Source organism: Pleurodeles waltl, chromosome 1_1, assembly GCF_031143425.1.
Source record: "Pleurodeles waltl isolate 20211129_DDA chromosome 1_1, aPleWal1.hap1.20221129, whole genome shotgun sequence".
NCBI lineage: Eukaryota > Metazoa > Chordata > Amphibia > Caudata > Salamandridae > Pleurodeles > Pleurodeles waltl.
The window spans coordinates 302168136-302187914 of NC_090436.1; the positions used below are offsets into that span (position 1 = coordinate 302168136).

The following is a 19779-nucleotide window of genomic DNA, read 5'->3' on the forward strand; positions in this document are numbered from 1 at the left end:
CAGGCTTTGCCATGTCTGCCTGGGACCTGTTTAAAGGGCTACTTAAGTGGTTGGCACAATAAGTGCTGCAGGTCCACTAGTAGCAATTATTTTGCAGTACGTGGGCACATGTAGTATGCTTTCCTAGGTACTTATAGGTAAATAAAATATTTTAATTGGGTATATGCCAGTGTTACCATGTTTCAAGGAGGGATCACAAGAACTTTAGTAGTGGTAAAGTGCATAGATTCCTAAGGCCATCAAAAAGAATTAAGCAAAAAACAGGGAGGAGGAAGGCAAAAAGTCTGGGGATGATCCCGCAGAAAGGGCCATTTCCAACACAGCTCTGTCAGCGGTGGTCGAGTAACTTCAAATGAATTTGGACCAAGGAGGGGCTGCAGCAGTTATCCTACTGGACATAAGTGCTGCTTGCACAAGGTGTTACAGCACAGACTGCAAACCTGAGTAAAATCAGGTGCAGAACGAAGTTGGTTAACAACATTCCTGCAGGATAGAACCTTTCAGGTGTATGACAGACCTTGCTACTCAGTTATTTTCTCCCTAAGTGTGGAGTGCCTCGGGGATCCTCACTGAGTCCCACACTAGATTGAACGGCATCATACGGTCTGAACCCTAATGGTGACAAAACGGAGTCGATGGTTGTTGGCAACTGCTGGCTCACCTGTACTGAATCTCTCGATACTCATCCACAGCCAAAGGCCACGATTATTAATTTGGGCATTTGGCTGGTTGCAATCTAACCTTTGAGACTTTGGTATAGAAATTAGTGGCCAGCTGCTATGGTATTTTGAGAACCCAGAGAATAGTGGGACAGTCAGTGATTCTTTCCCACCTTGATTATGAAAGTTATTCTGCCTCAGCTGTCCACACATTGTGAGAAGGTTGCTGGTGGTCCAGAACGCAGCAGCTCGTCTGCTGTTGAAGATACTGAAATATCAATCTGTGTCTAGGTCACTGGCTGCTCTGCATTGCCTCCCAATGAAACAAAGAATTCAGTTTAAAACCCTATGTATTGCTCAAAGAGCATATTAGAAAAAAAGGCCTTGAAGTGCTCCAGCACATGATGTCACCTGTAGGAAGTTGGCTCTGTATGTGCTATTTCAAAGTAAGGAATAGCATGCACAGAGTCCAAGGGTTCCCCTTAGAGGTAAAATAGTGGTAAAAATAGATAATACTAATGCTCTATTTTGTGGTAGTGTGGTCGAGCAGTAGGCTTATCCAAGGAGTAGTGTTGAGCATTTGTTGTACATACACATAGACAATAAATGAGGTACACACACTCAGAGACAAATCCAGCCAATAGGTTTTTATATAGAAAAATATATTTTCTTAGTTTATTTTAAGAACCACAGGTTCAAATTCTACATGTAATATCTCATTCGAAAGGTATTGCAGGTAAGTACTTTAGGAACTTCAAATCATCAAAATTGCATGTATACTTTTCAAGTTATTCCCAAATAGCTGTTTTAAAAGTGGACACTTAGTGCAATTTTCACAGTTCCTAGGGGAGGTAAGTATTTGTTAGATTAACCAGGTAAGTAAGACACTTACAGGGCTTAGTTCTTGGTCCAAGGTAGCCCACCGTTGGGGGTTCAGAGCAACCCCAAAGTCACCACACCAGCAGCTCAGGGCCGGTCAGGTGCAGAGTTCAAAGTGGTGCCCAAAACACATAGGCTAGAATGGAGAGAAGGGGGTGCCCCGGTTCCGGTCTGCTTGCAGGTAAGTACCCGCGTCTTCGGAGGGCAGACCAGGGGGGTTTTGTAGGGCACCGGGGGGGACACAAGCCCACACAGAAATTTCACCCTCAGCAGCGCGGGGGCGGCCGGGTGCAGTGTAGAAACGAGCGTCGGGTTCGCAATGTTAGTCTATGAGAGATCTCGGGATCTCTTCAGCGCTGCAGGCAGGCAAGGGGGGGATTCCTCGGGGAAACCTCCACTTGGACAAGGGAGAGGGACTCCTGGGGGTCACTTCTCCAGTGAAAGTCCGGTCCTTCAGGTCCTGGGGGCTGCGGGTGCAGGGTCTCTCCCAGGCGTCGGGACTTTAGGTTCAAAGAGTCGCGGTCAGGGGAAGCCTCGGGATTCCCTCTGCAGGCGGCGCTGTGGGGGCTCAGGGGGGACAGGTTTTGGTACTCACAGTATCAGAGTAGTCCTGGGGTCCCTCCTGAGGTGTCGGATCTCCACCAGCCGAGTCGGGGTCGCCGGGTGCAGTGTTGCAAGTCTCACGCTTCTTGCGGGGAGCTTGCAGGGTTCTTTAAAGCTGCTGGAAACAAAGTTGCAGCTTTTCTTGGAGCAGGTCCGCTGTCCTCGGGAGTTTCTTGTCTTTTCGAAGCAGGGGCAGTCCTCAGAGGATGTCGAGGTCGCTGGTCCCTTTGGAAGGCGTCGCTGGAGCAGGATCTTTGGAAGGCAGGAGACAGGCCGGTGAGTTTCTGGAGCCAAGGCAGTTGTCGTCTTCTGGTCTTCCGCTGCAGGGGTTTTCAGCTGGGCAGTCCTTCTTCTTGTAGTTGCAGGAATCTAATTTTCTAGGGTTCAGGGTAGCCCTTAAATACTAAATTTAAGGGCGTGTTTAGGTCTGGGGGGTTAGTAGCCAATGGCTACTAGCCCGGAGGGTGGGTACACCCTCTTTGTGCCTCCTCCCAAGGGGAGGGGGTCACAGTCCTAACCCTATTGGGGGAATCCTCCATCTGCAAGATGGAGGATTTCTAAAAGTTAGTCACTTCAGCTCAGGACACCTTAGGGGCTGTCCTGACTGGCCAGTGACTCCTCCTTGTTTTTCTCATTATTTTCTCCGGCCTTGCCGCCAAAAGTGGGGCCTGGCCGGAGGGGGCGGGCAACTCCACTAGCTGGAGTGTCCTGCTGGGTTGGCACAAAGGAGGTGAGCCTTTGAGGCTCACCGCCAGGTGTGACAATTCCTGCCTGGGGGAGGTGTTAGCATCTCCACCCAGTGCAGGCTTTGTTACTGGCCTCAGAGTGACAAAGGCACTCTCCCCATGGGGCCAGCAACATGTCTCGGTTTGTGGCAGGCTGCTAAAACTAGTCAGCCTACACAGATAGTCGGTTAAGTTTCAGGGGGCACCTCTAAGGTGCCCTCTGGGGTGTATTTTACAATAAAATGTACACTGGCATCCGTGTGCATTTATTGTGCTGAGAAGTTTGATACCAAACTTCCCAGTTTTCATTGTAGCCATTATGGTGCTGTGGAGTTCGTGTTTGACGGACTCCCAGACCATATACTCTTATGGCTACCCTGCACTTACAATGTCTAAGGTTTTGTTTAGACACTGTAGGGGTACCATGCTCATGCACTGGTACCCTCACCTATGGTATAGTGCACCCTGCCTTAGGGCTGTAAGGCCTGCTAGAGGGGTGTCTTACCTATACTGCATAGGCAGTGAGAGGCTGGCATGGCACCCTGAGGGGAGTGCCATGTCGACTTACTCGTTTTGTCCTCACTAGCACACACAAGCTGGCAAGCAGAGTGTCTGTGCTGAGTGAGAGGTCTCCAGGGTGGCATAAGACATGCTGCAGCCCTTAGAGACCTTCCTTGGCATCAGGGCCCTTGGTACTAGAAGTACCAGTTACAAGGGACTTATCTGGATGCCAGGGTCTGCCAATTGTGGATACAAAAGTACAGGTTAGGGAAAGAACACTGGTGCTGGGGCCTGGTTAGCAGGCCTCAGCACACTTTCAATTGTAAACATAGCATCAGCAAAGGCAAAAAGTCAGGGGGCAACCATGCCAAGGAGGCATTTCCTTACATCACCCTACAGAACTATGAGACTCCTGAAATCCTCCTTAAATTTAGTTGAGATCCTGAGGGTAAAGAAAGTGGAGACGGGTCCTTCTCTTTCTTAGCAGCAGAATTGTGGGATGGTCTTCCCGTTAGAATACTGAAAATGAAAGCTCTTTTAGGAAACTATTAAAAGCATGGCTATGTGCATAACTTGAACTAAGTATTTTATTAAGCACTGGAAGGCCCTTTTGGGTAGCCATGTGCTACATAAGTTTGAATTGAATTGTCGGTGCGCGTTGACTCCACGGTGAGCATGCATAATGCTGTTCCTGCGTTTTACTGTACCCCCATCGAAATAATGGTATTGTGTGCAAACGCTTTCCCAAAATATTATAGAACCAAAGTTACATTAGTAAACCATCCTTGGATCGAATAATGCGTACTTTTTCTAAGCCCCAGTCCTTGGAGTTTCAAGGGCAACATGAAAATAAAACACTATGTAAAGCAAAGGACAGTCATTTGCGGTTCTTTGTTTAGAACACATCAGCAAAAGGGATGAGTTCCGGTTGTAATAGTGTGCACTGCCACAGGCCGCTTTTAGAGGTTTCTGGGGCCTGCGTAGCTAATATAATGGATTTATTAACCTGTTGCATATTAAAGCTACTTTACTGAATATTTAAAGGTGCAGTTAATCACATTCATGATTCCTTTTTATAGCATGCTTGTTTATGATCTGGCATTTTGCTTGAATTTAAAGAGCTGTTTGATACATAAAATGTTCTGTAGAACTGGAGGAATTGTGTCCCTACAGCCAGAGTGGTTGTATTTCGGGTGTTTTGTTGGTCAGTAAATTAGCTGACATTTCATGGTGCTCTTTGTTATTAGGCCAAGGCTCCAAACGATGTGCTGATTACATCTCCAAATCAAAAAACGCTGTTTATCATGTAGTTTTTTTTTCTCAATTAACTTCTGTATAAAAATCACATTAAGGTTTGCCCTTAATTTGCTCAGTTCGGCTCAGTTGTTTGTCAGTCACCTTTCCTGATAGCCTTTTCCCATGAAACTGCTATGATGCTAAAGATTTGTCGTTTGTATCCTACCGATATTTTTTCTTTTACTTACTTTGCATAATCGCTAAGATGTTAACTGTACCTCGTAGGTTGTATTTCAGGGTTTCTCAGATTGTCTGAAGGTGTCTGTCTACCTGTGCCAACAATGACATTCGTACAATCCAGGGACTGGATAAACAATGGGTAAAAACAAATGCCCACTTAATCAGTTCAGGGGCACGGTCTAAGACCCTTAATGTAACTTTTTAAACCTAAAAAAAACAAAACGAAGTGTGAACCTTCTCAGCTTAGGGCGATTTTCACACCCAGCCTCTGACAAACCACCAAATGTAAAGCCTGCATTAAAGTTTTAAATTGTGAGCCTAACCTTAACCATTCAAGTTTAGTATTGTCTATTTGTATCACACCTGGAGTTTAAAACCAAGTTAAAGTCTCTGCACACCACAATATTTCCAGGGATCACAGATGTTTCAATTGTAATAGCCTGATATATCTTGCAGATATTTGAATTTAGTCTATAATGAATTAATAAATGTGACCCGTTGGTATTTAAGATTATCTAATGCTCTTAGTGATCAGTTGTACAATACATAAGTTATTTGTGGGTCAGCTATTAAAAGGACCACCATAAAAAAGTGCTTCCTGTGACCTCTCTGCATATGCTCCCTATCTCGCCAATCTGTGTACTTATGTCTTATTGGCTGAACTAATTCTATCAGCTCCTCAATCACTGTTTCCAATGTAATACTCTTTATCTTTTTTTGTACATCTCTTTAAATTGGAACTTGATAAAGTAATTTAGGATGGTTTGTGGGTGTAGATTGTTGGCTGAAAACCAAAAAAGGAGCATATTACCCTTCAGTATGTTCCATACATTTTTCCTATATGTCTACACTAGTAATTTATAGAATCGTCATACCTGACGTTAACTTGCTGGCTCATCTTTTTGGACTGGGTTAAATGTAGTCTGGTTTCCTTGCAGTGGGGCATCACCAAATTATAGATTACAGCTAAAGTAAGCTTAGATAGGTTGGTGGCTTAGCCCTTATTTAAGCTAAGGCCATTCGATTATATCTCCTTGCTGCCTTGCCAGCAAGTTGTTAGTGTGAACTAAGGATGAGTCCGTTAAGCCTTCCTCACTGTGATCCCAACACAGAAGTTAGTCATCGGTTTTTTCAATGGTGGCCTTGTTGTTTCACTGTTTCAATGTGATGCAAGTTTTGATCCTTCACATTTGTTTGCCACCTTCCTGTCCTTTATTGCTGCTTGATTCTTCGTAGACGGCAGTTTCCTTTTTCTATTTAATTCAGTACAACTGAAAATAATTTGGCGTAAGAAGAGTACATTTGAAGCCTGTCTTACTTCACTAAATACCAACTGTTCAGAATGCCTTCAGCCTAATGGAAAAACAAGTTTGAAGTACAATGTGTGTAAAAAGCAAAAAGGTTCATTGCTCTTGTATCTCCTTTGTGTATCAGAGTACCTATAGGTCACCTTAATTAATGTCAGAATATGCTAATTTAACTCCAAAGGACTAAACCATTAAAACAAAAGTACACTGCCAGATTAATTTGTGGTACTAATGTAAGACTCGCATATATAGGCTGCAGAAACAGAAAGTGGCATGGAGGTTGATTTTAAATTCCCATCACTGAGGTAATAAAAGGACTTCATGCGCATCATGCACGCAAATGTCAACTTAAACAGTTGCGCAAACTGTGACACATAATCATGAGGTGTATTTATTCACATAGCAGTTGAGTGTAATGCACACAAATCAAACATCTGTGTTACCCTGAAGAGCCACCCAGTATTTTCCACAGAGTGCATGCATAAATAATGAATGGGTGCGGGGATTTGGGGTGGGGTGGAGGGGAAGAATGGTTTTCCAAATGGATTTGATTAAAGATGCACATGCTTCACTCCATTTTCAAGCTGTCATTCGTACAAGCATGAAAATTAGGTTTAGAAGTTTTCCTTCAGCATAGCCACGTTTTATGTATGACCCTGATTAAAGAGTTGAACATTTTCTAGCTGTCGTGACTCTATTAAGGACTTAGAGGTGGATAATGCTCAAACTCCCTTCGCTTTATTACTGGCAGCCATTTTATCAGATTTTTAAAATTAAAAATACCATTCCTGTGAATCACTGGGAATGAGTTAAAAGAAACAATTGACATTATGAACAGTACCAGCCCATCCAATCAGTAACCAGCATTCTACACACAGTCCTTTGCTCCTGTCACCACTGTCTCTTTTGTCTTGCAAGGCAAGTCATGCTGTTGGCCTGTTCTCATGACTCCTGTTTTCCCGACTACTGTTATCCCATTTCCATTCCTGGAAGAATTAAATCAATTACCAAGAGGTCACCAGTGGGATAAAAATTGCACAGTAGAAGGATATATACATTACAAACTCACCATAGCAACACAATTAATATCAGTTACCTAAAACTGATTGTCAAAACGGATCAGAACCCCGGGGGTGGGTTAACCCTCTCCTTCGAGTCCTTATTAGAATTTAAACTTTCCATTATTATAGCTAGGACATTTTTCATGCTGTCCGGACCGGAGGCGAGGATTATGCTAGTTTAGAGCTTGCTCACCACTAGATGAGCTATATCTAACACTACCTTTTAAAATGTTTTATTTTAAACCACAGTCAGAGGACCAACCCTCTGTATTCATGATATCCTTCAGACCTGCACCCATACTGCAAACTTTTGAAGCCATTGGTCCCCGTGCTGAATAAGCTCTGAAGAGTTTCAGATCCACTCCAGCTTTTTGTATGACCCTCCTTACCCACCAGGCTATGGTTGGGGAGGAAACCGCCAAGTACGGTTTCCACAGAGCAATCAGGAGTTTATGTTCAGCTGGTGGATGAAAGTCTGCAGACATCTCCTCATAGGCCTTGAAGCACTGAACTACGCACTGCTTAGGAGAGTCTGCTAAAGCTGGGTCTTCAGTAACATTGTCTGCGAACTGTGAATGATACCCACAAAGGTGAAAAAATTCTACCAGTAATATGTAGGCTTAGCTGAGAGTTCTTAGCTTGAAAAAAACTGTTAGGTAGCCAGGACAAGAACAGGTTAAGCACCTGATTGACATCCCAGAGAGCAGAATATCGTGGTTCCAGGTGAAGGGACACTCAAATCTCCTACAGGAGTCTACACCCAAAGAGTTGCTTCCCAACCTTGCAACTGTCCATGGAACCTGTCCTGCTGAGATGGCTGAATGGAAAGTATTGGTAGAACGGTAGGCCAAGCACTCCTGTGCCAAACTGGCCAGACAATCGAGGACTTGCAGTACATCTGCGACCACAGGATCAAAACCCTGTTGCACACACCAAAAGGATGATCACGTCCATGTAGACCTGTATTACTTAATGGTACTGTCGTCCCAGGCACTGGACAAGGATTACTCAGCCTGTCTTGAAAGTCCTGGGACCAACCATCAAACCATGTAATCCGCCACACTATCAGGCATAGGGGCCCCTCTGGAATCATCAGATGTTGAATCTGATCTGGGCTGAGAAGAACAGTCTGAAAGAGGGGGAGACCGATTGGAAAGTTCCAGAAGAACCAGACACCAAACTTGAAACTTCCAGATTGAGGTGATGAGCACTACTTCCGCCTGTTGCCACTTGGTCTGGGCTGAGGCCAGATTGATCATCAAAACTAAGGGAAATGCATAGGCTTGCTCCAGTCTCCAATCCTGGAGAAAAGCACCTGAGGGTGACACTTGTGGATCTGGCCTCCAGCTGAAAAACCTGGGCAGCTGGTGGTCCTCTGAGAACGGCCCGCACCTGTCCTGAAGTGAGGCAAAGACATCCGGGATTCCAGCCTTTAGAAACAACAACCGGAAGTGGTGAGATTACCAGTCCGCTGCCCTTTTTTTTTTTTTTCTGGGAAGGTACTCTGCTGTGACCGAAGTCTGGTGATCCAGGAAAATCTGCCCAAAACACCAGATCTGAGAGCTCCTTGGAGCGAGTTCCCCCAGGTTGTTGATAAATCTGACTGCTGACATGTCCTTCTTGAAGAGCACACTCAATTGGCTTCTGTCCTTGGCCTAACACTGGACCACAAAGGAACCAGCCAGAAGCTCCAAATGGTTGATATGAACTGTCTGTTCCTGAGGAGACCACAAACCTTCTGTGGAGAACTCCCCACACCGTTCAGTGAGGGAAAAGCCTGCCTTGGCGCATGTCCCCTGCACAGCCTACAGACAGAATACTGGCCCTGAGGGCGTCAAGAAATCCCCACTACTAACCCTACGAGGAGGGCTTGGGAAAACACAATCAGGCAGAAGAACCGCCTGTACAGACCCCGTTTGCCACAGGATGTCACTCTTCAGGCAGCAAGGCTCAAATTTCAGGCTAGCAGTGCACAACTCTGGTTTGAAGGGAGTCCGAAGTCACATCATAGAACATGCTGATCACAGCGTCACTAAGCGGGTGGACGACCACACTGAACACGTGAGCCGCACCAAAGAGTCAACTGTGTAGGAGCACATATGTGGTCCTTCGGCCCTGTTATTGTCTCAGTTAATTACTTGTATTAGAACAAAACACACACTAGCTATCTCAGTACACAGTTTTGACAAGCCAAAACAAAATGCATGACTAAGCTTGGCTGTGAACTGTGAAGAAAAAGGCACTGGTGACTGGAGTAAAGGACTGTGTGCGGAAATCTGGTTCCTCATTGGCTGGGCTGTTCTTAATGTTGTCTGTTTATTTTAACGGATTCAGTGATTCATGGGAATGGAAGTTTTTATTTTAAAAATCTGCTGAAATGGATGATATTATGAAAGCAACAAAAATTTGAACGTAATACTCGCCTCCGTATCTGTGCATAGAATTTACATTCACTTTAAACTATCAAAGCTAGTACCCATATTGGGTATTTCAGAGCAAGAGAACAAAATGAGGCAACCAGTGACTAGAATTGGAAAAATATAATAAAATTATTGTTCTCTGCATACAGTGCCCTCCTACAAAACGCCTACATAATCTGTTAGCGAAATTTGAATACAGTGTTGTTCTTTCCAAGAAAGCAAGGTAAATTTCTTCACAAAAAGATAGTATTCTAATTTGTTATAAATGAAGATTGTTAACACTATCTAAACGTTAAGAAACTGTTGATTAAACAGTTTGCAATATGAAAACACCATAACCACAACCTCAAAGTTAGGGTGAATTTTTTGTGCAGTATCGCGAAAAGCTGTACTCACTGTATGAGGGATAATCTTTTTGGTTTACAACCCTGTATGAAATTTTAAGATCAGCCTTTGTTGTATTTGGGTGCGTGCTGCAGTGAAACCCCCATAGTCAATGGTTTTACTGTTCCATAAACTGCACCATTGCTTTCATGTCCCTGTCTTGTTGTGCACTGCAAATTGAGTAATTTTTTAAACTTGTATTCTACTTGTCATAATCTTTCAACTATAATACATCATACTTATTGATTGATAATATATAATACTTTAACCTTCTTGAATCTATTATATAATCTATCCATCACACTAAAGTGTTCAAGAATTGTCGTCATTGTGTGTTTTCAATTATACTTTTTTTGGTTCGTCCACAATACCTTTCGGTTTAACATTTTGTTGGCGGTTTTATTTTCAGTTGTACTTGTCATAAAGCTAATCTTAAAAGGTAAATAAAGAGCACACAACAATCAACTTACTGGAACTGTTGGATATATGAGCATTTATGCATTGTACATGGTGTATTCTGTTTTCATTTCTGCTGCTTAGTACACTACTTTTATTTAACCAGTTGAGTTCTGCTGCAAAAATCCTCTTGAACCTTTTAAAAATTCCCTATTCTTTTTGTTGGTGATTAGTGCTTTCTGTGTCATGCAACTAAAGAATATGGAAAAGCCCTTCTTTCTAAATTAGTGCCATGATCTTTTGATATCAATTAATTGGTCACATAAACAGTTCTGGACCAAGCCTCTGGCTAGAATTGCCCGAGCCTTGCTGAAAGGTGTTCAGTCCATTACACAAGGGTTGAAGGCCTGAGATACAATAGGGGCAATCTAGTCAGTATTGTTGAGTTTGTTGGGATAGATGAGGGTGGGCTGTTTACTGGGACAATTCGGATAATTGATTTGGCTGACGACAATACAGAAATATAAAATGTAATTATTGGTACTAGGCAGTACCACTATGCAATAGAATCTACAACAAAAGTGTAGGGAAATGCCTCCTTGGCGTGGTTACCCCCTAGCTTTTTGCCTTTGCTGATACTAAGTTTTGATTGTAAGTGTGCTGGGACCCTGCTAACCAGGCCTCAGCACCAGTGTTCTTTCCCTAAACTGTACTTTTGTCTCCACAATTGACACAGCCCTGCACTCAGATAAGTCCCTTGTAACTGGTACACCTAGTACCAAGGGCCCTGATGCCAGGGAAGGTCTTTAAGGGCTGCAGCATGTATTATGCCATCCTGGGGACCCCTCACTCAGCACATGCACACTGCCCCACAACTTGTGTGTGCTGGTGGGGAGAAAGTGACTAAGTCGACATGGCACTCCCCTCAGAGTGCCATGCCATCCTCACACTGCCTGTGGCATAGGTAAGTCACCCCTCTAGCAGGCCTTACAGTCCTAAGGCAGGGTGCACTATACCACAGGTGAGGGCATATGTGCATGAGCACTATGCCCCTACAGTGTCTAAGCAAAACCTTAGACATTGTAAGTGCAGGGTGGCCATAGGAGTATATGGTCTGGGAGTTTGTCAAACACGAACTCCACAGCTCCATAATGGCTACACTGAAAACTGTGAAGTTTGGTATTAAACTTCTCAGCACAGTAAATGCACACTGATGGCAGTGTGCAATCTATTGTAACATGCACCCAGAGGGCATCTTAGAGAGGCCCCCTGAATACCAATCCGACTTCTAGTGTAGGCTGACCAGTTCCTGCCAGCCTGCCACAAACCATACAAGCCGCTGGCCATATGGGGAAAGGGCTTTTGTCACTCTGTGGCCAGGAACAAAGCCTGTACTGGGTGGACATCCTTCACACCTCTCCCTACAGGATCTGTAACACCTGGCGGTGAGCCTCAAAAGCTCACCCCTTTTGATACAGCCACCAGGGCATCCCAGCTAGTGGAGATGCCCGCCCCTCCGGCCACTGCCCCCACTTTTGGTGGCAAGGCTGGAGGAGATCATGAGAAAAACAAGGAGGAGCCACCCACCAGTCAAGACAGCCCCTAAGGTGTCCTGAGCTGAGGTGACCCCTGCCTTTAGAAATCCTCCATCTTGAGATTGGAGGATTCCCCCAATGGGATTAGGCATGTGCCCCCCTCCCCACAGGGAGGAGGCACAAAGAGGGTGTAGCCACCCTCCAGGATATTAGCCATTGGCTATTGCCCTCCCAGAGTTAAACACACCCCTAAATCTAGTATTTAGGGGTACCCCAGAACCCAGGAAATTAGATTCCTGCAACCTGAAGAAATAAGGACTGCTGACCTACAAGCCTGCAGAGAAGACGGAAGACAACTGCTTTGGCCCCAGCCCTACCGGCCTGTCTCCTGACTCGAAAACCTGCAACCAGCGATGCATCAGACAGGGACCAGCGACCTCTGAGGACTGCCCTGGACTAAAGGACCAAGAAACTCCCGTGAGCAGCGGCTCTGCTCAATAACAGCAACTTCTTTGCTCTAAGAAGCAACTTTTGCAGACTTCACGTTTCCTGCCAGAAGCGTGAGACTCTGCACTCTGCACCCGACACCCCCGTCTCGAGATCCAGAGAACAAACACCACAGGGAGGACTCCCCGGCGACTGCGACCCCGTGGGTAGCCCAAGACAACCCCCCTGAGTCCCCACAGCGACGCCTGCAGAGAGAATGCAGAGGCTCCCCCTGACCGTGACTGCCTGTAACAAGGGACCCGACGCCTGGAACCAACACTGCACCTGCAGCCCCCAGGACCAGAAGGAACCAACCCTCAGTGCAGGAATGACCCCCCAGACGACCCTCTGCATAGCCCAGGTGGTAGCTATTCCGAGAAGCACCCCCATGCCTGCCTGCACCGCTAGAGTGACCCCTGGGTCCCTCCATTGTTTCCTATCTGAAACCCGACGCCTGCTTTGCACACTGCACCCGGCCGCCCCTGTGCTGCTGAGGGTGTGTTTTGTGTGCCTACTTGTCCCCCCCCTCCCCCAGTGCTCTACAAAAAAAACCCTGGTTCTCAAACCAGCAAAGGAAGAGATCAGTTAAGGCTATTGCATAGGCTTTTATTGCACTAGGAACAAATGCATACATTTGAACGACCTGATACTGCCAACTTTCTGAGTAAAAGAGGGAATATGTGTACATTTACCTAAAATATGGTAATGTCATCAAAGAAAACCATTCTGCGATAAGCTAATGGAACAATACACATAATGGTGAAAACTGCCATAATGCCTCACCCTACGACTCTGCTCTTAGGAGTAGGGGAGGATATAGGGGCCTCTGGGTATAAGTTGTTTGTCAACGTGGCATTAGTCGTTGATAAACGAGCCAAAGCCCAGACATGAAGGAGTTCCATAATTCTATCAATTGAAAGTTGGAAGAGAAATCTTGACTGAAATATGAAGACAGACAAAAGTACGTGTGAGTCTGTCAGTTTATTTGGGAAACTATAGGGGCATGCTGTAAGCATTTCCTAGTTCACTCAAATTCAGTGCACCTGTCTAGAACTAGACATGAACTAATGATATGAGTGTAAGTTCCTGTATCTGCACTGCTTAGCCAACATTATTGTATGCCATCTTTACTGAAAGAGTGACTGCGCTCATCACTGTATAATAATTGTATGTGTTTTTAATTATATTATAAAACTATAAAAAAAAACAAAAATATTTATTTTTTTATATTTTTCATTGCCCTGCGTTTAAAAAAAATAAATACAAAAATCTGGACTAAATCTAATCATCTGGATATCTGGCTCTTTTCTTCTGTATTATATTTTGTTTTTCTTTTATTTGCCTTCCGTCCAGTGTCTACTGAAATTTGACTAAGTTAGATTGTCTCATTAGAAACATATTGGAATATTCTATTTTTATTTCATTACTGATTTTTTATTTTTATTTTATTTTTTAGTTATTAATGATTATTTTCCGTATTGAGTAAAATCAATAATGTAATGAAATTAAATGTATTTAGCTAATGCTACCTTTTCGTGCTGCTAACGCTTTTTTTTTTCTTTACGATTAGCCTTGCCATGTCATATACACAGACTACCGACCCACCCCTCTCCAACATTACATCTTCCCAGCTGGAGGTGATGGACTGCATCTTGTGGTTGATGAAAATGTACGTTTGTTTTAATTTGGTAATTTGTGGTGCCTGCCTTGTTAACTAAGAAAGCCTTGATGTGCCAGCCTCTGTAATATAAATACTTGCTGAAAGAAATGGAAGAGTACAGGTAAAAGTAAAGCTAAAATACTATGTTGTTGCACAGTTAAAAGTCCCGTGTTACTCGTCTAAGTATGATGCTGTCAGCTAGCACTTGCACTAAACCACTTACATTTCTAGTAGTTGTAGCACACACCTTCATAGTACTTTTTATAATTTTTCCTTTTCCATATGGATCATATGTCTATGCTAGTTAGGTGGATCAGAATGACCCCACATTTTTCCTGTATGCTCTGTCGAAAACCGACAATGGAGGCAGGTTATGAAGATGATAGGTTAATAGTAACATTCTTTTTCTTTTTTTGTGAGAAATCAGTTCTGGCCTTTAGATTACATTTCTGTAAATGTCCAACACAGGTCTTTCTACCATCTTTCCTAACAGAAGTCACCTTTGCCATATAGGTTGCCAGCAGTGGTTCCAACGTATTGGTTAACATGATTATTCTTTGTCTTTAATCTTAAAGTTGGACTCGAAGGTGATGCCCCTGTAAAAGTGTTGTTTAATGATTCTGTTCCTGCACACGCAGCCACCCAACTGAAATACGTAACCATATCAAACATAGTTAATTAAGTTTTTTTAAAGCGCAAGCTTAGCCTCTGGGGCCAGCAAAGTGCTGTACCTATTTGGTACATAGCTAACATGAGTATGCAGGTATATTTACAATAAAGAAGATCATCACACTAGAGTATATTGCTGTTGGGGAGGGAAGTGATGCAGCCAGGGATGGTAAAATTCGAAAGTTGTATTTTAAGACCTTCGCTAAATTGCAACACCAAATATAAATGTCGGAGGTATCCGTGGTGGTTTTTCCAGTGTTCTTGTGCCGAAATAGACTTGACGTGCATGTTTATATTAATCTTGTAGATTTCCAGCCTGACTGCAAATGTGCTTCTAATACTGCTTGCTCCACCAGACACATTGGCTTTAAAAGCATGGTTACCTGGTTTATTTAAAAGGACTACAGGCCTCGAAAAATCATAAAAATGTTACTAGACCTGCGGGTCGAGTAGCTTGAATAATCTACTCGACCTAACTGTAATGTACTTGGCCCGGAAACAGGTCTCAAATTGTGTGATCCAACGCAAATATTGTATTTTACAGTTGCCTTTTTCTTCATTCTCACATGAGTGCACCTTCAAATATGTGAGATTAGCATTTCTACTGTTAAAAAAAAAAAAAAATCCTCTTTTGTTTGATTAATTACACCAAGCGTTTGCTCCATGTATAATCAATCTAAATCACATATCGGATACACATGATTCTTGCATGACTTGCCTCTTAGTTTACTAATAGATTTGCCATCAGGGCTGGAGTGTTTCTCAGTTTGTTTAAACACTCACTTTAAATAAATATATTACCAAAGCACGATGTGGTACCGCACAGTCATTTACAGACAGTGCATTTCCAAGAAATGTCCAAAAACGTTCCCACTAACTTGCAGCCTTACTGATAAAACTATATAGTGTATTAACAATAATATGGGTTTCAGAAAACATTTATCATTTGCACATCACCAGGTAAAGTGTTCTGACTTTTTTTTCATCATATTAAAATATTTTCTCATCACACAGAAGTACAAAAAATGGTCTTAAACAGATACTGAAATATATTTTGAAATGTTTAAGTGGACTTAGTTATATAAATGTTGTGTGTCAGTGCTTAATTTGTAAATAAAAACTTGCCGGTGCACAGACATCTCCTTTTACACACCTGGCTGCTTCATTTAAATGTGCGAGCATGGAATACTGAGACAGCGTAATCCAGAAGCCGCCTCGGGCCCCTTTAGCTAACGCCCCTCCTTGCTCCTTAAGCTCACACTTGCAGCTTTCTGCTTTCTCCCATTGTGACGCTTTGCCCATGTGTGTCTTTTGTTCGCAGTAAATGTTTGAGGCAGAAGAATAAGCGCTGGTCCTGAAAAATAAGTGCCGGTGCTAAGCACCGGAGACAACCAGCACAAATTAAGCACTGTTGTGTGTTAGGTAACCCTGACACCAAAAGCCTTTCATTTCACATAGGTCAGACAGTTCACCTTAAAAAATCCTGTAACTCTGCAGTCACAAGGAAAAGTATTTGCATTGCAAGAAACAAACTGACTTTTGACCTCTCTCTGAACACAGAGCAAATGTGACAAGAAAAAGATTTAGAGGCATCTTAATTGCTAATTAAGTTTCTGACTGAACAGAGCACCTTCTTTGTCCACTCACCAGAAGGGTCAAATGGAATCTAAAAATAGCTTGACCTCCATAAAATAAAACTCACCATTGTGAGTGGTTGAGTAGATTTTTCGAGCCCTGGCAGTACCTTAAACACTACACAACAAATCTAGAATTGGTATCTGATAACATGGGTAGTCCATGAACTTCTAAGAAATTATGTGCTCTTATATTCTTTGGGTGGGGATTAGTATAGCCATTGGATGAAAAATTACATTATTAGGTGCCAGTGAGGACGGTGAGACTAGTCAGTTGTGGCATGTGCTGTGGACTAAAATTTGCAAATGGTTTGATTTGCTCAATAATGTTAACTGAAATTCTGCTTTTTCTTGTCCTTTAAGGACACTGGGTTTCCATGAGAGCATTTCTGATGGATATTTCTAACTGCAGATTCCTCACATTTAGACTATCTGTAGGTGCTAGACTTCATCTGGAGAGTTACAAAAGCAGTGCTCATGCACTTTGCACATGTTTTCTTTGTACTTCCTGAGAAGTGATGCAGTGGAGCTGCGCTGACGGTCCGTCCACCCACCCGTGCATGCCATTGTCCACACCTGCATGCTGATGTCCGTTCCTTTCTTTCCTCACTTTCTGATGTGTATTTTGAGGTCCTCTTAACTTTAGACATTCTTACATTTCCAAACCTTTTAGACATTGTGCTAAGAAACTGTTCCCTCTAAAAACTACAAGCTTCAAACCGTGCCGGGACTGCAGGAAGCAGATGTGTGTCAAGGACTGTAGGAAGGTAGCCTCTTTCTAGCGTTGTTACCCCCACTTTTGGCCTGTTTGTGACTATTTGTCAGGGTGTGTTTACTGTCTCATTTGGGATCCTGCTAGCGAGGACCCCAGTGCTCATAGTGAAAACCCTATTTGTCATTGTGTTTTATATGTCTCACTGGGACCCTGCTAGCCAAGGCCCCAGTGCTCATAGGTTGTGGCCTGGATGTGTTCCCTGTGTGGTGCCCAACTGTGTCACTGAGGCTCTGCTAACCAGAACCTCTGTGCTTATGCTCTCTCGGCTTTTAAAATTGTCACTGCAGGCTAGTGACCATTCTGATTGGCACACTGCAACACCCTTATAATTCCCTAGTATATGGTACCTATGTACCCAGGGTATTGGGGTTCCAGGAGATCCCTATGGGCTGCAGCATTTCTTTTGCCACCCATAGGGAGCTAAGACAATTCTTACACAGGACTGCTACTGCAGCCTGAGTGAAATAACGTCCACGTTATTTCACAGCCATTTTACACTGCACTTAAGTAACTTATAAGTCACCTATATGTCTAACCCTCACTTGGTGAAGGTTAGGTGCAAAGTTACTTAGTGTGTGGGCACCCTGGCACTAGCCAAGGTGCCCCCACATTGTTCAGGGCAATTTCCCCGGACTTTGTGAGTGTGGGGACACCATTACACGCGTGCGCTACATATAGGTCAATACCTATATGTAGCTTCACAATGGTAACTCCGAATATGGCCATGTAACACGTCTAAGATCATGGAATTGTCCCCCATGCCAAATCTGGTATTGGGGTGCCAATCCCATGCATCCGGGGGCTCCAGCATGGACCCCGGGTACTGCCAAACTAGCACTCTGGAGTTTTCACTGCAGCTACCGCTGCTGGCAACCCACAGACAGGCTTCTGGGCTCTGGGCAGCCCAGTCCCAGGAAGGCAGAACAAAGAATTTCCTCTGAGAGAGAGGGTGTTACACCCTCTCCCTTTGGAAATAGGTGTTAAAGGCTGGGGAGAAGTAGCCTCCCCCAGCCTCTGGAAATGCTTTGAGGGACACAGATGGTGCCCTCCTTGCATGAGCCAGCCTACACCGGTTCAGGGATCCGCCAGCCCCATCTCTGGTGCAAAACTTGACAAAGGAAAGGGGAGTGATCACTCCCCTGTCCATCACCACCCCGGGGGTGGTGCCCAGAGCTCCTCCAGTGTGTCCCAGACCTCTGCCATCTTGAACGCAGAGGTGTGAGGGCACAATGGAGGTCTCTGAGTGGCCAGTGCCAGCAGGTGACGTCAGAGACCCCTCCTTGATAGGTGCTTACCTGGTTAGGTGTCCAATCCTCTTCTGAGGGCTATTTAGGGTCTCTCCTGTGGGTTTCTCTTCAGATAACGAATGCAGGAGCTCACCAGGGTTCCTCTGCATCTCTCTCTTCGACTTCTGCCAAGGATCGACCGCTGACTGCTCCAGGACGCCTGCAACAAAGTAGCAAGACGACTACCAGCAACCTCGTAGCGCCTAATCCTGCCAGCTTTCTTGACTGTTTCCTGGTGGTGCATGCTCTGAGGGCTGTCTGCCTTCACCCTGCACTGGAATCCAAGAAGAAATCTCCCGTGGGTCGACGGAATCTTCCCCCTGCTAACGCAGGCACCAAACTTCTGCTTCACCGGTCCTCTGTGTCCCCTCTTATCTCAACGAGCGTTGTCCCTGGAACACAGGAGCTGTATCCAAGTGATCCCGACAGTCCAGTGGTCCTTCTGTCCAAATTTGGTGGAGGTAAGTCCGTGCCTCCCCACGCCAGACAGTAATCCTGTGTACTGCGTGAACTGCAGCTACTTGCGCTTCTGTGCAGTTTTGCAAGGAATCCTTTGTGCACAGCATAGCCCAGGTCCCCAGAACTCTGTCCTGCAATGCTCAACTCGCTGAGTTGACCACCAACTTCGTGGGACCCTCCTTTGTAGTGTTGAGACGACCGCCATGCTCATATTTCTTGAACGCCTGTTCAAGTGCTTCTGCCAGTTTTACCTGCTTCTGCGTAGGCTCTCTATGCTGCTGAGCGCCCCCTCTGTCTCCTCCTCCAGGGGGCAACCTCCTGGTCCTTCCTGGGCCCGTGCAGCACCCAGTTTCTTCAACCGCAACCTTTGCAGCTAGCAAGGCTTGTTTGCGGTCTTTCGGCTTGAAAACAACTCTGCATCCTCCAGCACACCCTGGGACATCTTCTGTGCAAAGGACAAGTTCCTGGCACCTTCCGTTGTTGCAGAATCTTCAGCTTCTTCCACCCTCGTGACTCTTGGACTTGGTCCCCTTCCTTTACAGGTCCTCAGGTCCAGGAATCCGTCTTCAGTGCTTTGCAATCAGTTGTTGTCTTTGCAGAATCTCCTATCACAACTTTAGTGTGTTTTTGGGGAAGTAGGGTAGCTTTACTCCTACTTTTTAGGGTCTTGTGGGGGGTATCTTGGACACCCTAAGTATTTTCTTACACTCCCAGCGACCCTCTACACACTACACTAGGACTGGGGTCCCTAAGTGGTTCGCATTCCACTTTCTTAGTATATGGTTTGTGTTGTCCCCAGGCTTATTGCATCCTATTGTAATCTACAGTGTTTGCACTACTTTTCTAACTGTTTGACTTACCTGA

General features: G+C 44.5%; 1 protein-coding gene across 2 annotated transcripts in view; it reads left to right on the plus strand.

The window, feature by feature from the left end:
* Positions 1-19779, plus strand: part of MTREX (Mtr4 exosome RNA helicase) — a 629876-nt gene that overhangs the window by 143339 nt on the left and 466758 nt on the right. For both annotated transcript variants that reach the window (XM_069222101.1, XM_069222093.1), the window contains exon 9: positions 14003-14101. In XM_069222101.1, the coding sequence (XP_069078202.1) occupies positions 14003-14101 (99 nt within the window). The remainder of the gene's footprint in view (positions 1-14002; positions 14102-19779) is intronic.